The sequence below is a fragment of the Topomyia yanbarensis genome, chromosome 2 (genome assembly GCF_030247195.1).
Source record: "Topomyia yanbarensis strain Yona2022 chromosome 2, ASM3024719v1, whole genome shotgun sequence".
Lineage (NCBI taxonomy): Eukaryota > Metazoa > Arthropoda > Insecta > Diptera > Culicidae > Topomyia > Topomyia yanbarensis.
In genome coordinates this window covers 25,577,408-25,604,805 of record NC_080671.1, presented here as the reverse complement: position 1 = coordinate 25,604,805, position 27,398 = coordinate 25,577,408, and the positions used below count along the sequence as shown (strand labels likewise).

Genomic DNA, 27,398 nt, shown 5'->3' with positions numbered 1-27,398 from the left:
AAGTGTAGATCGTGCAGACACATATCAATCTTATCATTGTCAATATAAACGTGTATCTTGGTCCTAATATTGCTCAATGATGTATTGCATGTTGTCTTTCATAGCGTAGTTTTCCGTTATGGCCAAAGTTTTAAACGTTATCAGTAACGAGTGTGGTGGGCTTGTATAACGGCGACTTCCGTTGGTCTAAACTGCATTTGTAAATTTGCTGTTGAGTTTCAAACATATTGGAATGAATGATCGATATCGCTCCGATGAAAGTAACGGTGCTTTATTGTTCACACTGGCTTGGGACGAATTTTATTATTCGATTGCTTTGCTTGTTTATAGTACTGGCACGGTACATATAGACAGCAGACTTTGGGTAGAAACGTTCGTTTGATTCACTGCATTGTTAACAAGCAGAGCGACTGATTAGGTACTAGTATCGACCCTGTAGTAATTCCATGATCCCCAGCTCGAGAGAGCGTTCAATGAAATTAATCCACGATAGTTGTTATTTTTCTTTTTATGGAATGGATTTCCAGTAAAACAAAATAAAGCCACTAGCAAGAGAGCTCAAATAGGAGCAGAAGCACAAAAACGCCGATGTGTCTTTGCAGAGGTACACGCAAACGAAAACCTACCTAAAATTGAGTACTTTTGTCTCAATCTCGAGGTATCGCGCAGGAAGGTAAAATTAGGTAAACCATGTTGAAGAGTAGTTTCCATTTAACTACGGAAAAAAACATAACTTAACCTTCAGTTCAATTTACTTAAATTTAAGTTGAATTTACCTAATATTGAGTACATCCCAAACAACTCAAAAGTACTTTACTGCACGGAAGACCTCGACTAAGTCGAATCACTCGTTTTGTTTTTGACAACACTAACAACTGCGAAAGCGACACACAACTCAAAAGTAAATTAAAATAACTTATTCTTTGGGTTGTTTTGTTTTTGCGTGTACCAAAGGGAATTCTTCGGGTCCCGGATTGAAAGACGATTTAAGCCGAGAAGAAGCACTGGTAACCATTGTTTCATCGATATTGACGAGGCACTCTTGAGAGATTAAAAAACCATCGGAAGGTACAATTGGGAGATTCGATTTACTAAGTTTTGTTTGTCGCATTCCGATTGAGGATGAGTATACGTTGCAGTTATGGTTGCGGTCGGTTGTAACTGCGATCTGGAGCATAGTGAAAAGCGAAGACTGAAAAAATAGAAATATATTAGGCTTACAGGAGAAAAACCAGGACAAATCAAGCATTTTCCGCGACTACCCAGGACACCAGGACAGTCAATGCAAAAACAGGACATGTCCTGGGAAACCAGGACGTATGGTCACCCTACCTAAATTTCAGTTTTAATCAGGGATGCCAGGTGACATTTTGAAAAATATGTGCGCGGCCCATTTAAAAATATGTGTGTATCTGTGTCACAGAAAACGTACAAATTTGGCTGAAACCAAGATGTGGTGACCTTTTTTTTTGGTTTTTACGCGAGTCAAAAATTAAGCGCAAGGTACAACATTGAGAAATCTTTGCTTATCTGTGCGTTCTAGAAGAAAGCTGTGGAAATTTGTGCCTTGAAACAGAAAACTGTGGAAATCTGTGCAGTTCTTGCAATCTGTGCAGCATATTGAAAATCTGTGAAACACAGATAAATCTGTGCACCTGGCATCCCTGGTTTTGGTGATAATCTAGTGTATATAGTGCCACCTAGCGGCGAAAATGTGAGCAAGTTGGTTTTCTCCATGTAAATTGTCGAAAAATCCCATCCCATCCCGAAAAATCCCAATCCAACTTCAAGCACGTTGGTCCGGTAGCTAGACTGGTTCGATTTGGGTCAAATTTGGAGCAGACACTCCTGGTGGGACTACAAATCGAGTCAGGGATGGACCGATGCGGGTCATTTTTTGTGTCGCTCTATAGTACATACACAGGCAGAAACAAAGTGTTTATAATGTGGTCTACGATTGATTGATGAAATAAATAAATACATCATTAGTTGCCTCACAAGTCACAACTACTTTCGCTGGGAGCATAGCGATTTTCTTTTTTCCTTTCTCATATAGAACAGTTATGCAATGACTCTGAAAAGCGTCAACCTAATCCTGACCCGGAGGGCCGAGTGTCGTATCTACACTACTTTTTAGAAAACAAAAGAAAAGAATTTCTCATGGAATGGAAGGTTTGAAGAACAGTGCCTACATTTAAAAGAAAAGAGGAGCCTCGCAACGTACAACGTCTCTCCCAAATAAATTATAAGGCTACGTCAGCCAAAACTTAGTATGACTACTAAATTCACATTCTGGGCCATTGGACCATTGCAGTTATGTATAAAACTTCACAGGTCATCACTTTTAATTTAAATTATATATATTTTTTAAATGCACTTTTACGTATTTTTCGAATCATTCCTATCACAAGCTATTATTTTTATACTATGTTGCGTTTCGGCTTCGCCTCAAATATATAGCATAGTGCTTTCGCATAGGCCTGCTAAGCCAAGACAAGTTTCGGCTTCACTTGTGTCTCATCGGCATAAACAGAACTTCTGCTCGAACGGGACATCACGTTTGATCAGTCGTTTGATTGAAACACATAGTGTGTTTTAGTTTTAAGGGATTTGCGTCAAGCCGGCGCTAATCTATTCCGACAATGTGTTAGTGTCGGTTTCTGATGAGGCGAAGCCGAAACGCAACATAGTATGAAATAAGGATTTGTGCCCTCCTGTACAAAGACTGGTTTTTACCAACAAATTTTCACCCTAGTGAGAAATTTAGGTCTTTACCAATTTTTCCTCCTTAGGGTGAAATATAGCATAGTATTATTTTTAACTTTTTTTCGTTTTACAACTATATTACACTCAAGTTTTTTTTTACGCGGTTTTTTTTTGCGCGGTATTTTTTTACGCGGTTTTTTTACGCGGATTTTGAAATTTACGCGGTTTTCATTTACGCGGATTTTGGAATTTACGCGGTTTTCATTTACGCGGTTTTTGAAATTTACGCGGTTTTCATTTACGCGGATTTTCGAATTTACGCGGTATCCATCAATGAGGTTCCCTTTATCGAGGATTCTTAAATTTAAGTAGTCTTCATTTACGCGGATTTTGAAATTTACGCGGTTTTCATTTACGTGGATTTTGAAATTTACGCGGTTTTCATTTACGCGGATTTTGAAATTTACGCGGTTTTCATTTACGCGGATTTTGAAATTTACGCGGTTTTCATTTACGCGGATTTTGAATTTTACGCGGTTTTCATTTACGCGGTTTTCATTTACGCGGCTCGTATCCCCCGCGTAAAAAAAAACCTGAGTGTATTAGTAGAAATATTCAGTGAACATAAAAAAAATAATTTTGTGCTGTAATGCTCCTACCGGATTTTGAAAGTATAAGAAAAAGTAAGAAATCTGCAGTGCGAAATTGCAATAAGGGTCCGGTCTGAAATACTGCTTCGTCGCAACGCACTTTTTTCACTTAATTTTTCACACTTTTTTCCTGTGGTAGACAACTCTATTATCCTATCTTTTCAGTGCGACTTGTCCACAAAAGATATACCTTTCCAATGGCGAAGAAAGATTAGCAATCGATTAGGTAACAACAGTAGCAGAGATATGACTTCCGTCATCATCTTAAACCATTAGGTTCGCCACTTAATGTCGCAGTGACTGAGTCTAGTTAACACTAGCAAACGCACGGTCCGTTACAGTTGCTCTAATGGATTCGCATGGTTACTCTACCGTAAAGAGGGCCAGTGGTTAGCCAACTATAGGTTATCTTCGTAGAAGGCGTTTAGACTGGTAATACGCATTTATAAACCTGACTACACATACGGACTGGAAACTTGCCCTTTTTACACAAATTTCCCTTAAGATAAACGATGAACCCTAAGTTTAGGTATCTACAATGTTGAAGAAGCACTTTAAACTATAATATGAATGTGAGGGAAATTATGTTTCTTAGTAAAATACTAAGAAAAAAGGCTCGATCTTAATTTTAAACAACTTGTATTACGTTCAAACTACGAGTTAAAACGCGTTTAACACTATCTTAATGACGATTTTCTTGTTGGCAATTATTAGAACTTGTTTTAACTCGTTAGTGTAAATGTAGTACTACAGAAAGTTTGACAATCTGAGTATTGTCTAAAACGACAATCTAATTGCAGGCTTGATAATTACAACCTTGACAAACATTACTAACCAACACATAATCAATTTTGTAACATGATTGTAAATCGTTGACCGCTTCTTTTTACATCTAAATCATCTTCATACAGTCAATAAAAACCCATCAATTCGGTAAATGTAGCCTAATTCTCAGCTGCAGAATAATATGATGATTCATTCAAGCTAATAGAATCGTTTATATTCCGACTGAATGGACTTATTGGAATTACCGGCGTTTAGCATTTTCACTCTTCTATAACAGAAAGCTTTTTATATCTAAATATTTCCTACCAACTGATAGCACGGAGGTTACTGCTGAAAGGTACAAAGGTACTCCTATCGCAATTCAATGATGACACTATTCGTTGACTCACCCGTACCGTTTTCCATACCAACACAGGGACGCACTGGAGCGTGTTAGCCGACATACACAGTACTGCATTAAGTACTACTACGACCTCTCGCGCTTACACTGGCTTTGTTGACATTTTTTGTGAGCTGTATTCAATTGTACTACGTACCTAAATAAATACTATCTCCGTTGGTGCAATTCAATTCCGATCCAGGTAGTGGTATTGTTTGGCAAACATGCAAAATCGATATCCAGTAGGATGGTTCAGTTTTGCACTCATATGATTTGAATGGGCTTCCTTTCCCAGTTCAAAAATTATGCACGAGTTTTTCAACATAAATAAACATGTTGGCATGTTGGATACCTAAATTTAAATTTATTTATATGTCAATCAATTGTAGACTACATTATACAAATATTAATTTCGAGGATTTTTGTCGATGGAGAAGAAGTTTGTTGCCGATGAAGGTCTTCGCCAAGAATATAAACAGTTCATGCAAGAATACGACAGGTTGGGCCATATGGAGGTGTTGTCGCGCGCGTCGTGTAGCCCACAGTTTTTCCTACCCCACCATGCCATCCACCGTCCAGAAAGCTCAACCACAAAGATTCGAGTAGTGTTCGATGGATCTTCTCGATGTTCTCTGTGCGGGACCAACAGTACAGCCAGCCCTGTACAGTAGAGTCATCAATTTTCGGCTGCCTCGTTTCGCCACTACTGCCGATGTGGAGAAGATGTTCAGACAGATTTTGGTCCACCCCGAGGATCGTCGCTACCAACAAATTCTATGGCGGAATAATCCATCAGAACCCATTCGAACGTACCAGCTGCGAACCGTTACTTGCGGTCTAGCTAGTTCAATGTATCATGCTACGCGAATTCTAAACCAACTAGCTACAGATGAAGGAGAACGCTTCCCATTAGCGGTTCCGATCATTCAGAAAGGGACATATGTCGACGATGTTCTTTCCGGACATGACGATCATCAAATAGCCAGATATTCGTGCAAACAGTTGATGGAAATGTTGCAAACCGCTGGTTTCGTACTCAGGAAGTGGGCTTCTAACGATCCTTCTATTCTCGTAGACGTTCCTCCCGAGTTGTGGGACTCTTCCCCAGAATTGGAAATCGATCGGTCGTCCGCTGTAAAGACACTTGGATTGTTATGGTTTCCCCAGCCGGATACTTTTAAATTCAAAATTCCCACATTACCAGAACTGGGAGTCGTCTCAAAACGAATCGTCGTATCGGAAATGGCTCGTTTATTTGATCCACTTGGTCTACTTGGCCCGGTGGTAATGAACGCTAAAATGTTCGTGCAAAGTTTGTGGTGGAAGAAATATCGCACGGATATTCATCATCTCCAATCTGTAGAAATCCCTCGAAGAGTGCTTGTCAATGCCAGTCGTCAATACTCTCTGCACTGTTTTGTGGCGCATCTAAACGAGGCTATGGATGTTGCGTCTACGTAATCTCGCCAGATGATACCGGTATGCTCCACTCCCGACTGCTCACATCGAAATCTCGTGTCGCTCCATTGCGAGGCCAGACGATTCCAAGATTGGAGCTCAGCGCCGCGCTCTTGGGAAGCCAGTTGATGGACAACCTACAAAGAATTACCGAACTCAAGGGTCCAGTTACATTCTGGACAGATTCAACGATAGTGCTTTACTGGATCAAGTCTCAATCTAGTTCGTGGAAAGTCTTCGTCTCAAATCGAGCGGCGGAAGTTCAACGGTTGACTAAAGGATCACAGTGGAAACACGTTCCAACCGAAATGAACCCTGCAGATAGGATTTCTCGGGGCTCACTTCCAAGTGATCTGCTAGACGACAAATTGTGGTGGCATGGGCCAAGTTTCGTCACGACTCCCGTTGAGCAATGGCCACAGTGCGTGGTTTCGCTGCCGGATAACCACGTTATCCAAGAAGAATCTCGAACCGTCGTCGCTCTTCATGTCAGCCATGCTGATTCAACATTTTGCGACAGATTTTCGGATCTCGCCAAGTTGATTCGGACAGTAGCCTACTGCTACCGTTTCTACAACAACTGCAAATTACCGATCAGTGAGAGGATCACTGGATCTTTGGCTTCTAGCAACTGCCAGTTCGCTCTGAAGATACTCGTTCGCCTAGCACAGGCTACCGCATTCCCAGCTGAAGTGCGATTTTATCAAAACAACCAACGATGTGTAGTGAACTCGAAGAAACTTGGCTCAAAATCATTCCTTAGGAACTTGAACTGTTTGATGGACGATTTCGGTTTGCTTAGATTGGACGATAGATTGAGATACAAAAACGCACCCTTTGACACTCGTTTTCCGATGATACCACAAGCTTACCTGGTTGATTGCTCGATCACTCCACGTTCAGACACTGCATGCTGGTCCTACTCTGCTACTCGCTACTATTCGCCAATGGTTCTGGCCGCTCCGGGGTCGTCATCTTGCTCGCAAGGTGGTACGCAATTGTATCACTTGTTATCAGTGCAATCCTCGATGTAGCAAGCAGCAAATGGCACCACTTCCATCAGTACGTGTTACACCTGCTTGAGCATTCGCATACTCTGGCATGGATTACTGTGGGCCGTTTCTCGTTCGTCCGTTGGTTGGAAAGGGAGCATCGGTGAAGATATACGTCGCGCTTTTCGTGTGTCTAGTGGTGAAGACCGTACATCTCGAGGTCGTCGCAGACCTAACGTCTGTCGCGTGTATTAACGCCATGAAACGCTTCGTGGCACGCTGCGGCCAAGTGTGCGAATTACACTGCGACAATGCGACTGCTTTCGTCGGGGCAGATCGCGAGTTGAAGGCTGCGTGTCAAGCCTTTCGCGAACAGTTTCGGAGCAAGCAATGGGACGAATATCGCACAACTAGCGGAATCACGTTTCGCTTCATACCACCTCGGTCGCCCCACTTCGGTGGGCTATGGGAGGCTGGTATCAAGTCCTTCAAGTACCACTTTCGCCGCATCATGGGCTGCAAGGCGTTCAACATGGACCAACTTCTAACCGTCGTAGCCCAAATCGAATCCGTTCTCAACTCCCGTCCCTTAGCTCCACTGTCCGACTCCCCAGACGACACATCCGCTCTGACCCCAGGTCATTTCCTAATCGGAGAACCACTCTTTTCAATTCCAGAGCCAGACCTCTGCGACTTGGACACCAAACACCTGTCACGTTTGCAGGATATGAAACGATCCGCGCAGGATCTGTGGCGACGGTGGTCCAGGGACTACTTGAGCCAGTTGCAGCAACGTTCAAAATGGAAGAAAGAAACTGCAGACGTGGAGGTGGGTCAATTGGTACTGATAAAGCAGGACAACACCCCATCCCTACAGTGGCCTTTAGGTCGTATCACCGAAACGATCGTTGGGCCAGACGGTCATGTTCGCGTGGTGGTCGTGAAAACGGCTGCAGGAACGTACAAACGGGCAGTCACCGAAATTGCAGTGCTTCCCATCGACGAAGAGAATTCTCAGTTGGCGGTTGAAACGGACAGTTTCAACGGGGGCCGGCATGTTGGTGATTCTATCTAAGCAACCTGAAAAAAGGGATACTTACCTGAACAAAATACTTACCGTTTATAATAAAATTTAATTCGATAACACACTCTATTATACCATTACCACACTTATCATACTTACCTCGAAACGCAAACGCAATTACTCAACATCCGCTCAATCAACACACATACACACAATTGATCCACACGAATAAAATGTACAATTGAAGAGAACAGACAGTTATTAAAAGTAAGTCGAACAGAACACAAGCCAGTCTCGTGTCGTTATTAAGAATCGAAATTCCTCGTGACAATTCGGTCAACCTTTCTCGCGAGTGCCTGGTCGTACAAATTAACTATCCTGACTGTGAAAGGGTGAACAGCAGTGCCGGATGTATAGCATTGTGACAAACAACGGAATCTTTTCCACAGACGATGTATCCTAACACAGTCTTCTGTAAAATCGGGTAGCCAGCCGCTAACGAAAGTTGTTGATTGTCAAGCAAATTGAAGAACAGCTCAACACCAATAATGATGTCAACCCCATGGCTGACGTTGAACTGCGGATCGGCGAGCGGGAGATTACGTGGAATTCTCCAACGCGAAACGTCAATATGTTGGCTGGGCAGCGAGACGGTAAGCTTTGGTAGCACTAGGCAATCCAGGTTGTATTTGAATTCCCCGAAACGAGAGGCGAGCGATAACATCACACCGTGGTGCACGGTGAGGGTAGATTGTCCGACCCCACTGACCGGCGAGTTTAACTTGATGCGCTTCAGTCGAAGCTTCTGACAAAGCGCTTCGGTGATGAAACTGGGCTGAGAGCCACTGTCCAGTAGAGCTCTAGTGAATTGATATTTATCGTATGCATCCTTAACCTTGATAACTGCCGTTGACAACATCACTAGATTATTTCTCACTTGTGTGTTCACTTCTGCACTTTTACAGGAGGGGCCAGAAGGCGGATTGACGATACCGAACGAATTTACCGGCGACGAGGGAGCTATATCGATCGGAAATGAATGCGTGTACGACGACGACAACGACGGAGCGACAAGTGGTGAGGCAACCGAAAACCCAACCGGAGGGGTGTGACCGATCGACGATTCGAGATGCGAACGGAATGCTCCAGATAATGAATTAGTTCCTGCTGCCGAATTTCCAGCCGCCGTGGGCGCCGAAACAGGTTGCAAATGCAGCAGGGAATGATGCTTCTTGGCGCAGGTCTTACAGGAACCACTGGAGCAATCCTTTGCAAGATGAGTGCCCTTGAGGCAATTTATGCAAAGTCCATGTTTCTTCACGAACTCAAAACGCTGCTGTGGTGGCAACGCGCGAAACTGGTCGCACTGGAACAGCAAATGTGCCTGCTTGCAACTGGGACACTTAGGTACATTATCTGAAGCAACGTGGGCGGTAGTGAGACGAGGCTTTGAGGGTTTCGATTCGGTTTGGGTATAGCCAGTTTGGGAGAGCAATAACGTTTGTAGAATTCGGGATCTTTTGTGTACAAACTCAAGCAGTGCCTTATATGTTGGTTTGTCAACTTCAGTAACTTGAGTCTCCCATTCGCACAGCGATACGGGGTCCAAGCAACTACTCAAGCGCTCGACGAGGAACGAGTTCCAGTGTTCAACTGCATTCTCAAGTTTATCTAACAGCTGAACATGACGGTCAAATTCATCGGCCAATTTTGACAACTTTACAGACGACTCCTTCTTTACTGGAGAAAGTGCTAGAAGCGCGGACATGTGTCTCTTTATCAAGAAGGTTTTGTGCTCATACCGCTCCTTCAACATGGTCCAAGCAACGGTGTAATTATTAGCCGATAATTCGAGCGACGATATTATTCCAGCCGCTTCATCGGAAAGTGTTGCTCGCAAATAATGCAGTTTCTGCACTGCACTCAATTGCTGATTGTTGTGAATCAAAGACACAAAAAGATCACGAAACGAAACCCAATCATCCAATCTACCCGAAAATTGTTTCAATGAAATTTCAGGCAGCCTAATGTGGGCTATAGGCTGCGCTTGCACCGATGACATCACGGACGTCGATGGGCGAGGAGGGAATTTGCTTTGCAAAGATGCCTTTAATTCAAAATACATAGTCTGGAACTCCATTCGCAGATCCGAAAATTGTTCTTCCTCATCTTCTAAAACTTCGATTTCGTCTTGAATCACCTCAAATTCTCCCCACAATGCATCAAAACGTTCAATGCGCACTAGCAAATGATCACAGTGTATGACATCGAATTGTTCGTTGAACGATTTTATTAGTTCAGCGGAACCTAATACGTTGGTCCGCCTACGGTGCAACAACTTTAATTTCGTCATCTTTGTTGCAACAGCCTTAGCTTTCTTTGGCGGAGTCATTTTGCACAAACTATCCCAACACCAAAATAATGAAACGGGTTACCTTAATCAGCGTTGGTGTATACGGACGAATTTACGCTGCGCGCCACGTCTTCTTGTACCGGTCGGATTGCAATTGAGAACCGTTTTCACCGGGCTATTGTCCGACATTCTGGCTACGTGCCCAGCCCACCGTAGTCGTCCGATTTTCGCGGTATGACAGATGGGTGGCTCCCCCAACAGCTGATGCAACTCATGGTTCATTCGCCGTCTCCATATGCCGTCTTCCATCTGCACTCCACCGTAGATGGTACGCAGCACTTTCCGTTCGAAGACACCAAGTGCGCGTTGGTCCTCCACGAGCATGGTCCAGGTCTCGTGCCCGTAGAGAACTACCGGTCTAATCAGCGTCTTGTAGATGGTCAACTTCGTACGACGGCGAACTCTGTTCGACCGAAGTGTCTTGCGGAGGCCAAAGTAAGATTTCCTGCCACGATGCGTCTACGAATCTCTCTGCTGGTATCATTGTCGGCTGTCACCAGTGAGCCCAAGTACACGAACTCTTCAACCACCTCGATTTCGTCGCCACCGATGCAAACTCGAAGCGGGCGGTTCTCATTTTCTTCTCGTGAACCTCTTCCTATCATGTACTTTGCCTTCGACGTGTTGATGGCAAGTCCGACGCGCTTGGCTTCTCTTTTCAGTCTGATGTAGGCTTCCTCCATCTTCTCAAAGTTTCGTGCAATAATATCAACGTCATCGGCGATGCCAAGTAGCTGAACGGACTTTGTGAAAATCGTACCACTCGTGTCGATCCCTGCTCTTCTTATTACACCTTCCAGCGCGATGTTGAATAACAGACACGAGAGACCATCACCTTGCCGTAACCCTCTGCGTGATTCGAAGGGACTCGAGAGCGTCCCTGAGACACGTACTACGCACATCACCCGATCCATCGTCGCCTTCACTAATCGCGTCAGTTTGTCCGGGAATCCGTACTCGTGCATAATCTGCCATAGCTGATCTCGATCGATAGTGTCGTATGCGGCTTTGAAGTCGATGAACAAATGATGTGTGGGCACATTGTACTCGCGGCATTTCTGCAGTACTTGGCGAAGAGCGAACACCTGGTCCGTGGTAGATCGTTCGCTCATGAAACCCGCCTGGTACTGCCCCACGAACTCTCTTACAATTGGTGATAGTGGTACTGCTGCTGCAAGATGGTTATTACACCACGATGGTAATCACTTGTGCTGCTGCTCCGATGACTAATCCGTATCAAACGGACGAGAAAACAATGATCCTCCTGCACGATAATCACGTAGTGATTCGACCCGAACAATGGAGGTTAGCTTCAGCACTCGCGACGGATGGGACTGCAACCCTAGCCCCGGTTTCGGCACCAAAAAATGTTTGTCACAATGCTATACGTCCGGCACTACTGTTCACCCTTTCACAGTCAGGATAGTTAATTTGTACGACCAGGCACTCGCGAGAAAGGTTGACCGAATTGTCACGAGGAATTTCGATTCTTAATAACGACACGAGACTGGCTTGTGTTCTGTTCGACTTACTTTTAATAACTGTCTGTTCTCTTCAATTGTACATTTTATTCGTGTGGATCTATTGTGTGTATGTGTGTTGATTGAGCGGATGTTGAGTAATTGCGTTTGCGTTTCGAGGTAAGTATGATAAGTGTGGTAATGGTATAATAGAGTGTGTTATCGAATTAAATTTTATTATAAACGGTAAGTATTTTGTTCAGGTAAGTATCCCTTTTTTCAGGTTGCTTGGATAGAATCACCAACATATACTATACTGTATACTACTCCTATGTACTATGATGCCGCAAAGAGTTGAAAAACTGTTTTAAACTTGTTCGGGGCATGGTAAGGTCAATACTTTCACAATGCTCGTTATACACAGCCATCATCTGTTTTAGTCGTTCGAATTTAGCATAATCTGTACGGTGATGACCTATCGCGAACGAATTTCTATTGCGTAATTGACGAGTAGGAGCATATAAATTTAATTTTGACAGTATGTAAGATGAGTCAATACGCTGCATGACGATATCGTTAAGAAACGAAATCATAGCATAGTCCCGACGTTCTTTCAATGTTTGAATATCTATCAACATACAACGTGCTTCATAAGATGGAAGAGGGAATGCTGTCCATCTTAACTTGCGTAGTGCATATAATAGAAACTGCTTTTGGATTGATTCAATTCTCACCTCGGGTTTTTTTTGAATGGTGACCAAACAATACTACAATATTCTAAAATAGACCGAACAAATGCTATGTAAAGAGTTTTAATTGTGTAAGGATCTTGAAAGTGATATCCGAAGCGTTTTATAAAATTAAGCATATTACTAGCTCTATGAACAATTGTGTTGTAATGCTCCACAAATTTTAATTTTTTATCTAAAATAACTCCTAAATCTCTTACTTTATCGCATTTCTGAACGGTTTGATTACCTAATGTAATTGACAAGGAGGCCGTGATTTGTTTTCTGCTAAAAGTCATGAGATTACATTTTTTAACATTTAATTCCAGTATACATTTACAACACCATGTATGAAAGATTTGTGTTTCATTGTGAAAAACATTATAGTCATTATTATTTCTAATTTCTAAAAATAGCGTTATATCATCCGCATATATGAGAATTTTAATGTTTTTAAAAATAAGAGAGATGTCGTGGACATATAAAATGAAAAGAAGAGGTCCTAAGTGTGAACCTTGCGGAACCCCCGAAGTAACTTTAATTATATTAGATTTCATCTAATAGAATTTTACTATTTGCTGGCGATCTGTTAAATACGATTTAATCCAATTGAGGAGTCTCATCTAGATTCCCAATTTTTCAAGTTTGAAAATTAACATGGGAATATCCAGTTTCTCGAAAGCTTTGCTGAAGTCAGTGTAAAGAGCTTCTATATGATTTCCTTTATCCGTGGCATTTAACGAGTAATCAACAAATTCTAAAAGGTTTGTACTAGTTGAACGGCCTTTAAAAAATCCATGTTGTGAATTTGTTATTTTATGTTTGACTTGGTTGAAAATGTTTTTATTTATGATGGATTCGAAAAGTTTGGGAAAGCAAGACAGAATGGCAATTCCACGATAATTGCGAATATCAGATTTTTTACCCGATTTATAAATAGGTGTTAAAAAAGATTTTTTCCAATCTTTTGGGAAAATACCAGATTATAGTGACTTATTGAACAGCCAGAATAAAGGTGACGTGAGCTCAGTTGTTAAATTCTTTATGGAAGCAGGTGGAAATCCATCAGGTCCTGAGCCTTTAGTGGCATCTAGATCATTGAGACCAGACAAGATATCTTGAACATTAATGTGACTGACACCAACATCTCTTGAATGATCAGGAAAATAAGAAAAATATTCAAAGTCACGATCATTGTCTGAATAAGTTTCTTGAAAAAATGTTGCGAAGAGATTACAAATATCTTTTGAAGTATCACCCTCTTTCCCATCTAATGACATTTTTGATGGGAGGTTGCATGAATTCAACTTAGTTTTAATGTAATTAAAAAAGTTTTTTGGGCATGACTTGATCTCATTTTCAGTTTTTGCATTATATACAGTTAGTGCCGAAGAAATAGCCAAAGTTAGTTGGTCACGAATGTTGAGGTATTTTTCCAAATTATCCTGATTATTGTGTTTCCTGTAAATTTTGTGAGCTTCAACCTCTTCACTTTTTACATCCTCATTCCAACTTGTTTCGGTACCTAGAATTATCGAAAATGAGGAGCCTAATATATTCTTATGGATTTCGTTAATCTTTACGGCGCTCCTCATTCTGAATACAATGCACTGATAATACTTAGTTTACCATTCCAATACTAAATAAATGGTACTCAATCTATTGAAATATCGTTCTCTGTCAGACGGCTTCTGTGAAAGATAGTTAACTGAATCACTATCCGAGGAAAATGGAAATTAAGTAACGGACCGTATTCATGTTTACCGTTGAAATTCAAAGACCATCGTGAAATTGCACAGCACTGTTTAAATCCATTGCACTCTGTGACGAGCCGGTTCTACTTACCCCGTTCACGACCAAATCTGGCAAACGAAGAGATTTCCGCAATGGTACGAGCAAACGTTGGAAAGACGCTGGACTCTGAAGTCGTTAAATTAAATTAGTGATCAATGGAACCGATGTCAGTAATACGACCTTCGTCTTCTTCAAGGTCGGTTTGTACCCTACATGGAGAACGATCACACTTGTTTCATCGATACGACTGGAAAAAATTATGTTTCGCCAATTTAAGGAGTATCTTGTCTGTTCATTTTCGAAAGCCTGTAATAGTGAACTTTACCCCAAGGCCTGAAACGCAGCAATAGACGAGTGCAAGTCAACATGTTTCTTTTCTCTTTAGGTTTGTTTTTTGACAAAATATAAAATCATTTGAAAAGTGGGTTTTTTGTAATTTAAATTTTTAACATAGTTTTTAGAAAAATAACGCAACATTTTTTTCAGTGTATATTTTTTCGAACAGAAGTGTTCATTCCCTGTAACTCGTTCTCAGATAGTTATGCTGTTTAAAATACAGTCATCGGACTTTTTTTTTTGAAAGATTCATAAACTGAACACAATTGCGAAGTTTCGTTCGAGTCGGCCATGGTCATATTTTGCGGTCAGCCGGTTTCTCATGGAATCCCTCAAGTTTGATCATACCAACGCTCATTACCACGCGATCATGAAACGGCCACGGCCGGAAGCCCTTACCCTTGCTCGTAGTACCCTAGGTTCATATCTTCAGGTCTAACAGCTAAGCCGAACGCTCAAAATTAAACATCAGGCTCGTGGTCTGCACGATAATTCAAGAGTACTCGTAAATATGTGCATGGCCACACGGTTTTAAGATCGACTTCATACACAACGACACACCCACGTGATCAAACACGTTAACATACGAACGCCCGAGCCTTTCGCGATGATTCACAAAGACGAAGATGCAACCGCGATCATCCACGCACAACTACGCCCAAGATTTCGCAAAAACGCCCCGAAAATTTAGTGAACACAATAGTACTTATAATCTGATTATCGCAGTCTCAAGCGGGCACAAATAAACGCTCATTCCCACGCGATCGCACAGTTCCTACGCCCGCACATACCTGAACCGTACAGTCAATATCAGAAATAGATTCACGGCCCGCTTCAATTGGATTTAAGCAGTGTTTTAACGGGAGACATTTCTTGTCTCGTCTGCAGTTGTAGTGAGTAATTCTGACGGGAAGCCCTTCCTAGAACCCAACTCTACAGCTCCAGTTGGACCAAAATTGAAAAAAATCTTACGCTTTAATGGGGGTGGAATACAGATCTTTGTACCCCGAAAAATGGGCCCAGAAAAATGGTGAATTTTTGAAAACTCAATCGGCCCACCCCTGAGTCGATGCCTAGTACCACCAAGAGTACTTGCTCCAAATTTGAAGCAAATCGGACCAACGTGCCTGATATTTGTATGGGATTTTTCGACAATTTACATGGAGAAAACCCACTAGCTCGCATTTTCGCCACTAGGTAGCACTGTATGCATCATATTATCACTGTAAGTGAAAATAAGACAGATAATTTAATTGCTTACAACTTTGTCGAAGACTGTTAGTGAATCCGGCTTTGTTAAAAGAAGTAATTAATCTTTTGACGAAGTGATGTCTGAGTCACTTTTGCATGGGGCTTAGCAGTGCATGGTTGCGTATCGATACTCGATTCGACCAACTATACATTTTTGTGAGATAATGGTTAGATTTAGCTGAATAGTATGTTCAGAAGAATTGTAGTACATAATGCGAGTTATGCTTTGGTTAGAAAATTTTAGTTCTACCTGTGACCGCATAAAGGGCGCCAACACTAACTCTTCATAGAAGTGAGATAGAATATCAAGATGTTCGGAAGAATTATTTAAAAATGCTTGTTCTACAACTTTGTGGAAGACACCTAATCTCTATCTCTTTCCATTGAAAAGTTAGCATTGGCGCCCTCTATGCGGTAAAATGTGGAACTAAAATTTTCTAACGAAAATGTGACTCGTATTACTTACTGTAAATCTTCTGAGTATACTATTGATCTAAACCTAACGATTATTTCACAAAAATGTTTAGTTTGTCCAAATCAAGTAGTGATACACAACCATGCACTGCTAGGCCCCATGGAAAACTGACTCACACATCACTTCGTTCAATGTTTAATACCTTCTTTTAACAAAGCCGGATTCACTAGCAGTCTTCGACAAAGTTGTAGGCGATTAAATTATTTTTCTTATTTTCACTTACAGTGATAATATGATGCATACAGTGCCACCTAGCGGCGAAAATGCGAGTTAGTGGGTTTTCTCCATGTAAATTGTCGAAAAATCCCATACAAACTTCATGCACGTTGGTCCGGTAGCTAGACTTGTCCGATTTGCTTCAAATTTGGAGCAAGTACTTCTGGTGGGTCTAGGAATCGACTCAGGCATGGGCCGATAGGAGTCATCTTTTTTCCTGTCACTCTAGTGCTCACCCGATCAGAAACACATAACAAAAATATTTCAAAACTATATCTCGCATTGTTAATTGTTATAAATTTCTGTTATTTTAACTACTAACGAGACCTAATTTATAACACAATATGTTACAGAAATTGTGTTCTGTTATAATCTTGTTATTTCATTCTGATCGGGCACCTTCACAAAGAATACACCGCTAGTAATTTTTGTCGCATGATGCAGTCTCGCGTACATCTTCACGCTTTCCTCACGATTGGAGGTGCGAATAGCTAGCACCAGCTCTGCTTTAGATCTACATATAGGACAGTCTTCAAGAGCCGTTAAGTCCTGTATTCTGATACAATGCTGGTATTATGCCAGACAAGGCAAAATATTGTGCTATTACTGGGCAGAGATTGACGGCCCTTTTTCTGCATTACTAACGCTATTAGCATTAGTGTACAAATGTCAAATTTGTAAGCCTGATATTGGCACTACTCATACTATTAGAAAGCTTCAATTGGCTGTCAATGGTTTTGCAACGATCTATTATGTTTCCTTTCTGTATGAACGAACAAAATGGAAAATATTGAAGTACTGTTTAGAACTGTAATTGACTCCCTTCTAATGCATTGTAATAAATATCCTCACCGGAATTCCGTTCTTACACGATATGAATGTTTCATGAAAATTACGTTGAGTTAGAACAGGGGTACCTTGACTCGTCCTTCAAGACAAGTGCATAGCATTATACTGGCTTTATATTTGCTCTATACTGACACCAAATGCATATGTGAAGCATACATGCTTTAAAGATCCTTGAAGCATGTGCGCGTTATATCAGCTTTATATACGTATACAGAGCAAGCAATAATGCTATATTTCGACTGTGCCCCAATGGAGTTTCAATGCAACATTAGTGCAAAATATATTGCTAATATTGTGCAATGGCTTAATAATTATGGTTACTTGGGCATCCCCGATATCAATTTTTTCGTCGTATCCCGATCAGAAACACACAAGAGAAATATTTCAAAGCTATAGCTCGCGTTGTTACTTGTTATAATTTTCTGTTATTTTAACTACTAACGAGACCAAATTTATGACACCGCTTACTACGGAAACTACCTTCTGTTATAATTGTGCTATTGCATTTCGATCGAGATACTGCCCCATTAATTTCAACCACATCACACGGTACATATACGATATATAGACTAGTAAATTGGTAACAAGGTCATTAGCCTAATCCTGGAATACGAACCTCAGCTTTTTAAACGATATTTTCTTCAGCTCTTTATATTTCTTTTGGTTTTCTACTGAGATTAAAAGAACGTTTACGTGTTTTTCTAAGTTCTTCGGAACTAGATACGGGTCAGAATTTTCACTGTCAAGTTCCATCCCTGGATTTGGGACCCAAGTAAGGGCAAACATAAACGATCGGCAATCACTAGTTTTTTTTTTTAATTTTCACCGCAATTTCAAAACGAAGACGAACAATACTTAGCTTCGGTGATGCAAGCAATGGACGACGAAATAATAGAAAACTGCTTTTTTATTTGTTAACGACACTCAATTAGTTAGAGATTACTAGAGATGGCACGGTTATTAGAAACAGGCTTAATATCCTACAGGCTAGTCTTTTGTCTTCTGTTGGGTGGGGGTCGAGCTTAGGCAGCATAACTACGAATCACTCAAGTCCACCAACATGCTTCCAGGTAAAGACAGACTCGTCCCTTTTTACCGTGAGAACCGACAAGTAAAATCACAAACTGCGATATTTTAATCTAAAAGACTGGTAGTACACATGTAAATAACAACCGTTCACTGCTAGAGTAGGACTGTGACTGAACCCAATTTTAATAAAACTAATATTACGTACGAACGCAATAAAAACACTAAAATCAATTTTATAATCATTGTAACGCTCAATATTGGGTTGGCGATTCGACTTCGTCTCATCAGTATCTGATGAATAGGACTATGTTAAAACCCCTCCGGGCTCCTGGACGCTATTGAACTGGGACAAGAGTTACATTCCATGAAGGGTTCGTGACGTTAGGCATAAATACGTTAGACATAATGGACGTTAGGAATAATGGACGTTAGGGATAGTGGACGATTGGCATAATTCACCTTATGGTTGTTTTTTTCGGGTTATAAAAATTACGCTTTACTGTATGCACCTAACGAGATATAACCATAACGAGAGACTGCAAAATGAAAAACACCATGCGAGATATTTATTCCTTACAATTGTAGTTTTTTTCCTTTTTTTTCCATAGATGTGTTGAATGCTTTCATCGTTTAGGTGAACAATTCAAGCACATTGATATATTACGAATACAATTCAAATATTGAAAAGTAAAGCAGAATAATGAACAAACATTATGTTTTGGAACCTATGGAAACTTGCAGTGCTATGGACTGCATTAGCATTAGGGACTCGTCATAGTATACGAAAAAACTCTTACTGGTATCAGACAATTCTCGTAATCCTTTTTTTGATGGCCTCATGAATATAATCACTGAACTTAATAATACGGGAGATAATTAATTTAGAATCAGCAAATGCATCATTCTTTCTTTCATGAGCTGTTCTTCAAGGCATATACATACTGCCACTAATCAGGGTAGGGTACTCACTGCAACTAATCGCTTGAAGAACATCAGAACGTACTATCTATCGTCGTTTAAGAACAAGTTTTCTGTAATATTGTACTACTGTAGTAGTTACTTTATACAGTAAGTGAAATACGTCCTTTAAATATGTGAGTCTAAAGTGTTTAAAATCTTTTCAACGTTTGGTCGGATTGGCCCACAGTCTTCGACAAACTTGTTCGTTATATCTTTCTAGATCCGTGTTCTGATGTATACAGTGCCCACTAGCGAAGTGTATCCCCAGACATGCTGGCAAAGAATCCCATACAAACTTACGAGGAGCGTTCAGAGTTACACTTGGACAGTGTCATTTTTCATTGTTTCCAATGACGCTTGGGGTGTAGGTAACGAGACTTTTTTCCTGAATATAATTGTCTCTCGCGATCCGTAGTCACTTCCTCCGTGCGATTTAAATTTCTGACATAATCCACATCAGTTTCTTTGTTTAACGATCTCCTCAAAAATAATCATTGCAATATGAGACCATCCATTAAATACGTCACGAAAATTTTTGCCTAAAATTAAACACCTCCTGCTTCCCATGTCACTAATTGTGTTATCCTTCCTCCCATAATACGTGACGAATTATATTTCTTATATTTATTATTTCTATTTTTTCTTCAGTAAAAGTATGTTAGGCCTCTTTCACCTCCTACTGCATTTGTTCCAAAATGTCATAATTTTTCATACCCCATCCCCTATTAATAGCGTGACATAATCTATGAATAATCCCTATATTATATTCAAATATAAAAAAAACTCGATCAACCATAACATTCAACCAGTTTGTCCAGTCGAAGGCAGTGTGTAATCCCTGCATATAATGAACGTTATTCGAGCAAAAAGAAGCCAGCTATTTTTAGCAGTTTTATCGGCTTGTTCAGTTGAAATTCTCGTTCTACAGTTGCTACGGGGTCTGGACAATATTAATATATCATGCAGTTTATTTTGCTTACGTTTGAATAAATTTTACTGATCTGGACCGACGACCTGCTAACGTTCACAGATGGACCAAGTCTAACTCAACCTCTTGGATACCTTTGCGTGTTTCGAAAGAGTTATTTTAACATTTGAATAAGTTAAAAATCGAAAGTTAAAAAATCAAGAACCCAGTTCTAGGTCTGATCCTAGAACCCATGCTCGCGAAATTTTCATCAAAGTAAACCTGTATTGTTAGGACTTTCAACCAATGCCACCAGGAGTATCAGCGTCATGAGTAAGTTATTTTTGAAATACAACCACAGACTTGAAAGATGATGTTACATGTCAATACTGTTGCAGAAAGCAAAATGTGCATACGTTTTATAAGAAATTTTAAGCATGTTTCAGGACTTTGGTCTGTAATAGGCGAACGGTCCGATAAGCTAGCCTACTCGGAATACGTGACTTCGAGCACAACATCTGCATTAGAAATTCCGACGGAACGGAATGTTCCTAAGCTTCCCAAGGTGATTCATTCCAAGGTTAGACTTCGCCGTCACTAAATGTCGAAGTTTTCTTATGAAAATCATTTAATTACTTAAGTAGGTGGCAAATTACATTAATGGCAGGTTAAAGTTAACTAATGACTCGAAACTGGATATAATGCTTTAGATGATCAGCTGTTTTTTTTTATTAAAACCATAGCTGAGAATCCTGTGGGAATCGCCCTACATTAAGAAGTTTGTAAGAACGGTTTCCGTTTGTCGTCAAGCAATTCTTGGTGAATTATGTGCCTTAATCTGCACGCGTTTGCATAAATTTCGATGGCTGGATCGAGCAGGACGCTGCTACTGACCCGCCGACGACGGCGGTCGAAGTCCTTTCCGTTTTACGCTCTACGTGACTTGCGTCAATGTGCTGCGCCTACTTTGATCAGGCTTTAAATGAAATATGGTTATTGCATTGAATGTATTTGGATGATTTGTTTAGAATAAAAATCAAATATTTTCTCTGAAATTGGATTGCGAAGTGATGTAGAACGTAAGCGATAAACAGATACGACTGGCACGTGTTTTATGTTGGCTAAGTCTGATTCGAGGTCTATGCGAAACGGTTTGCATTCTGCTGACTCATGCGGCGTAGAGCGAGAAACGATTTCGTCGACCTGATTAGGTATGTAAATAATCGTTTGATTGTGGCAATGTGTTCTTCTATGTATAATCGAGTCAAAGACTGAGAATGTGCTATTTAGATATAATAATTGATTTTCTTCTAATCTTGATGATGAAGATAGATTCGACTCTTCACTTCGTAATAAGCAAGTTTTTTTTCCGAATTTCTCCTGCTTCTTCATCTGCACTTGTTCTCAGTCAATAAAATTGTTCAAGAACCCACTCAAAATTATGCAGAACACAACCAAATGACGACGGTAAATATTAGCATAGCAGGCGGGTGCCGAGGAATGTTTGGGTGTTCCGCTAAACTATGCAAAAGGCGTCATCCGACCGAAAGTTTGACGCTCGTGGAATCTTCCTACCACTACTGCTGCTGCTGCTGCCGGTTGACAGCAGAGGTGCTAATTTCTTACGCAAACCTGCTTCGTTCCGCCTCGGTACCAGTCGGCAACGAGTTCTGCTACGCTGACGCTCCAACACCAATCGAATGGTTCTCAAAATGCGCCTCAAGTGTGCAAAAACAGCAAAGGTGGGCTTAATCCTGCCATTCGGCTATTCTCCGGCGACTTCCTGATGGACTAGCGTTGCTGCGTTGTGTCCTTCGCATTCGTCGGTCAAGTGATTAAATGATAAGCAATTTTCAGATGCAGAATCAAAGATTATTTTTCCGGCACAGCGAAAGTGCTACTTTGAAATTAATTGAAATTAATTCATACTCTAAACCTCGTGCGGAACGGATATTTTTTACCTGTATCCAGTTCACTGAAGTAAACAAACAACCCAAATAGCGCCTATTCGTCAGCTGTTTGCGGTGAATATGCGCCCAAAAAAAAAAATTAGCATGCGAATGATTCAGCAGTTCGTTCGGTAGAGTGGCTGTGTTTGGACAGACGATCCACGATTCGTTTTTTTAGAGTGGCCGAAACATTGCCATTTGTTGATTCATCGGAAGTCGGGCTGAACCATGATTGTTTATTCATAGTTGAATTGAGTTCTCTGTTTTTTTAGGCCCGCAGATTGCAAACATGAAAATGACAACTTGTGTCGTTCGAAATTGGAACTTGTTGATTGTTTGTTCAAAACATAACCTAGCAATGTGGAAGTAAATAATTAAAAGAAATGAAATGGAAGATTGTGTTTTCCATTTCGCTACCCTATTTAATGAATAAATTAAGCTCAGACAATAACATGTTTGGTAAATCGCATCGATGTCACAAAATATGACCAAATAACACCTGAAGATGCTATATCTGTCATTCAAAAGAATACTTTTAAAAATATTAACAGGCGATGTTCATAAGATGTACTGTCAGCAATTGGATGAAAAATGAGCTTTTGTAGATGAGGAAACAAATTAATTATTCGGCTCAAACAAAAAAATGTCATAATGCAAATGTTGGAATAAACACCCGAACCCGTCTTTCGAGACAATCAGCATCAACATCTTTCAGGATATTGTGTTGAGATCATACCTAAATCAAATTTACTGTTCGCTTTTGTTTACATTACGAAACGATAATCATTTGTTCGGTGAATTAGAGTTAGCATAAAATTAATCAATTATGCGAATCAGCGGCTACTCATTTTCCCAGAGCCAACTCAGTTCGGTAAATATTATTAAATATTATTGCGCTGTTTGGTTAATCGCAGTGGTACCTGTGTCCTGCACAGGTTCGGTTGTACCGTATGTGTGAAAATGATGGTTATCTTTTTGAAATTGAGCTTTTGCATCCCAGCTAGTTTTATTGGCTTTAGTCTGATCCTCCCAACCCTGCTGCATTATAAAGTAAACAAATATTCAAATTGAATAAAAAAATAAATTTTTTGAGGCAAAATAAATAATCTAAACATTTTAATAAATATTTCATTTAAATAAATAAATAAATATACAAAATAAAGTAAGTAATGGGAACAACGAAACTTCGAAAATGAAAACAAGTTAAGAGAATATAATTTGAAAAAATAAATGAATATATTTACAAAAATGACTTAAATTAACAAAATTTATCAGATGAATAACATAACCTATTAATAATAAATAAATTACTGGAATTAAAATCAACTGAACTTAGCAATATATATGAATTTGATATCATTAATTAAAGAAATTAATTAAAATAATAAAACCAATTTAAAAGCATAAAATACACTGAAACCCTCTTTTTAAGCTGCACGCACACGAGGCCACAGGACACACGCCACAAAACATATTCACCATGGATTTTGTTCCACCTATTCCAATGCGGCAACAGCAACAGCGTTAGAATAGGTGGAACAAAATACATAGTGCATATTTATGTCCTGTCGCCTTGTGAGCGAACAGCTTTACGGACTCTTTCTTACGACTTATTTGTAGTATTCAATGTGGAAAACAGATCGAGATGGTGAGTTAAACGAAAGCGATTAAGTGATAAAAAAATCTCGCCAGAGGAAGCTTTCGAACCTGCAACCCTTGAGACTCCGGCCCAATGCACAAACCTTGGGCTATTTCTGGGCTATAATGATCTCCCAGTTTGAACACATGATTATCGAATTGGCGATAGTGATCGAACAACTGATTATAAAAGCAAGACCATACACAACCGTCGCTGCTTTAATCTCTTTAAGGGGTTATATACAAAGTAGGAACTCAAAAAACAGAAATTTTTCATTGAATATTCTGAAAGTACATAATTTTGAAAATATCTGCGCGAAATTTCATCCAGATCGGAGCGCCAGATTTAAAACTACAGCCGTTTGAAGAGAGCTGGTTCTTCCGCGAATGAAGTTAGCACAAATCTTTAAACGCAATTATCTCGGAACTAAGTTTTTTGAAAAGTACCGTTGCGGTGAACGTGATATCTCAAAAACTATTCGTTCAATTTTCATAAAATTTCTTTTTAATTGTTTGTATTTACATTCTGGTGTACTTCAAGTACCGGTTCCTTTTTCATCCAAAAATATTCGATTTTTTTGTAATGAATTTTTGTTGAAAATTTTGAACACCACAACACTCAATTTTTTGGTCAACATGTTTTTTTCTCAGAAATTTTTTTTTATTGGGAAACGATTCCGTTCAAATACACCACAATAATTTTTTCTTCAATAATCTTTTTACTTTTTTGATTTCAGTTGAGCGGTTCGGCTTGGAGAGCATTCACCGCAAACCTCTGCCAAATAAACACGCTTCGGGGGATAAGCCATAACACCAGCAACCTTGAATATTTTTTTAAAAATTCAACTTGTTTTTTCGAACTTCAATTGTACTACCAACGAACTGTCTTTCGCTTTTTCAAATAAAATTTTCAAAAAACACTTTTAAAAAATCACGAAGTTGGCTCACTTTTTCGCCACATTTTTGTACCCCTTAGTTTTAAGTCTGATTTTCGTTCATTACCCATCGAATTTCGGTGGGTGATAGAGTTAATGGAGACTGTCGATTTATGGTCCCTTACCCAGTCTTACATAAGGTATTGGCACTTACTTCAAAACCGAAAAAATGAATTTACTAGACTTTTTTACGTATTAATCGACTTTCGTTACTTTTTCTACGAAGTAAAAAAAGTTTGATTACGTACCATGCTGCACGAAGTTGTATACAATCTAACATAACCTAATCGATGTCTGAACCCATTTTTGTATCCAGGATAGCGACTTCCGGATCTGCTAAATTCTTTATATTCTCAACAGTATGGGTATTTTTGGAATAGGGAGGACCAAGCCCGTGCGCAGAAAATTCTCAAGGGAGGGGTTTTTAATTTTTTTCATTCTGTATTGTTCCGGGGCCACCGTTAGATATTAGGAGGTATTGTACTCTTGCTCTTTTCGGTTTTGTGTAAACCGTACGCTTTTTTCCATTGATGCTGTTTCCTGCTTTCTGTTCAACCTTCGTGGTATAACTGACCTGCTCAAGTCAGCTGCAAATATCGTCACCTGCCGAGACGCGAGCCGATCTAGAGATGCCAAATATAACGACTTACATCTTTTTACAACTATCTTCGCAGGGTTTCTTATTCTTCTTAGTGATACTCGTTGGTAATTATCTAACTACTAGCTTGCGCTGAGAGTTTCCCGACGGCGGAATTTCTCCCTATACCGATACCCGCTTTCGTGAGCCATTCAGTTATCAGGCACTTTGGCGCAGACATCACCTACGGTCAAATATCTTCACACAATGATATCTTGATTTTCAGTGTATTCGTTGTTTTTCCTTCTTAGCTGTTATTGCTAGCTCGCTGACCGACCTTTGCTATGTAGCTGATCTACTCACAACTGTTGTTAATACTAGTTGACAGTGAACCGATCCGGCGGTGCCGACCAACTTGACTTACATCCTATTACAGCCGCCTTCACAGGGTTTTTTTTTTCAAAGACTTGTTTCTATAATGAACAAACTCAAATGACCTTGTGTGTCAAAACGGCTCACAGTACCAAATTTTTATCCCTGATCAGGAAATTCTCAAAAGTAATTCAAAACTCTCATAGGAGGGGCTTGAACCCCTAAAATCCTCCCCCTTACGTACGGGCCTGGGGTGGACGAGTGGATGACGGAAATCGAGCCATTTCAAAATCCAAGATGGCGACTTTCGGTTCAGTAAAATTTTTGACTGGTCGATTTCTATCACTGAATCCGAAAAAGTCATCTTGTATTGTAAAATGGTGCCAAGCGACGATTTCCATCATCTACTAATCCCGTCTTAAAAAACCTATATTTCAGGGTTATTGAGGAGAATATTGGAAGCTGTCATTAGGGTATATAAATGGAGCCGGAAATAGATTTCCATCGTCTACTCGTTACACTATTTTTTCAAGAGTTGTCCTATTGGAGCTGTACAGCTAGATTCTCGGAAGGGCTCCCCGTCAGAATCACACATTACTATTACAGACAAAATAGGCAATGTCGCCCACTAAAACACTGCTTAAGGCCAATTGCAGCGGGCCGTCATTCTGAATGTGATATTCGTTGTACGGTTCAGATGAGCAGGCGTAAGGATTTCGCGAGCGCGTGTATCATCACGAATGGCTCGAGCATTTGTACGTCAGTGTGTTCGATTGTATATCGCGTGTGCTAACGTGTACGTAGCTACGCGTGTGAAATTCTGTTTTATAACCGTGTGCCTTTCGCTTATTCTCGTGTGTTCTTGGACGATCGCGCGCGGATCGTGAATCTGATACTTAATTTTCGGTGTACAGTTTAGATGTAGAAGAAAGTGAAATCTTCCATATCACTAGAGTTCCCGGTCATAACGCTATGAAAGGTCTAGTGGATGTGAGCCTTATTTTGTGATTGGTCCAACTGAATGTATGGACCTATGTTGCTAGGACGTAACCGATTAATGATCGCGCGAACACGGACTTTTGTAGGTTCGCGTTTGAGATTGCGTTTGAAACGTCGTAAGTGCTAAAATATTCACCGTATTACCGGGGTGTTATCAAGTTTGCACGATCGCGGGCGTAGGTGTGCGTGATTGATCGCGAAGGACGCGAGCGTTTGCATGTTGGCGTTTTTGTCGCGTGTGTTAGTGTATATGTAACGTCGCGTGGATACATTATTTTTATAAGCGTGTGACGTTCGCATGTTCGCGTGTTCTTGCATGATCGCGCGTGGACCATGAATATACTTAATTTTTAGTGTATGATTCAGATACTAGAAGAAAGTGGGTTTTCCTGTTTCACTAGATTTCAGCATGAGTTTGGGCTGCTAGAATCAAGGGGGACTTGCAGATGTGACCGATTCTTCATTGCGCGAGTGGTGGGTTGATTCTTGAGATTGCGTTAGTAAATTTTAGGTGC

The 27,398-nt window shown here is 40.3% G+C and overlaps 2 protein-coding genes across 2 annotated transcripts in view; one reads left to right on the top strand and one right to left on the bottom strand.

Moving 5' to 3' along the window:
* The window catches only part of LOC131678782 (ATP-binding cassette sub-family G member 1), a 159,759-nt gene that overhangs the window by 5,365 nt on the left and 126,996 nt on the right, over nt 1-27,398 (top strand). The window lies entirely within an intron of this gene.
* Nucleotides 8,369-10,387, bottom strand: LOC131679365 (uncharacterized). The gene has a single exon (XM_058960078.1). It carries the CDS (start codon nt 10,385-10,387, stop codon nt 8,369-8,371), a length of 2,019 nt encoding a protein of 672 aa, XP_058816061.1.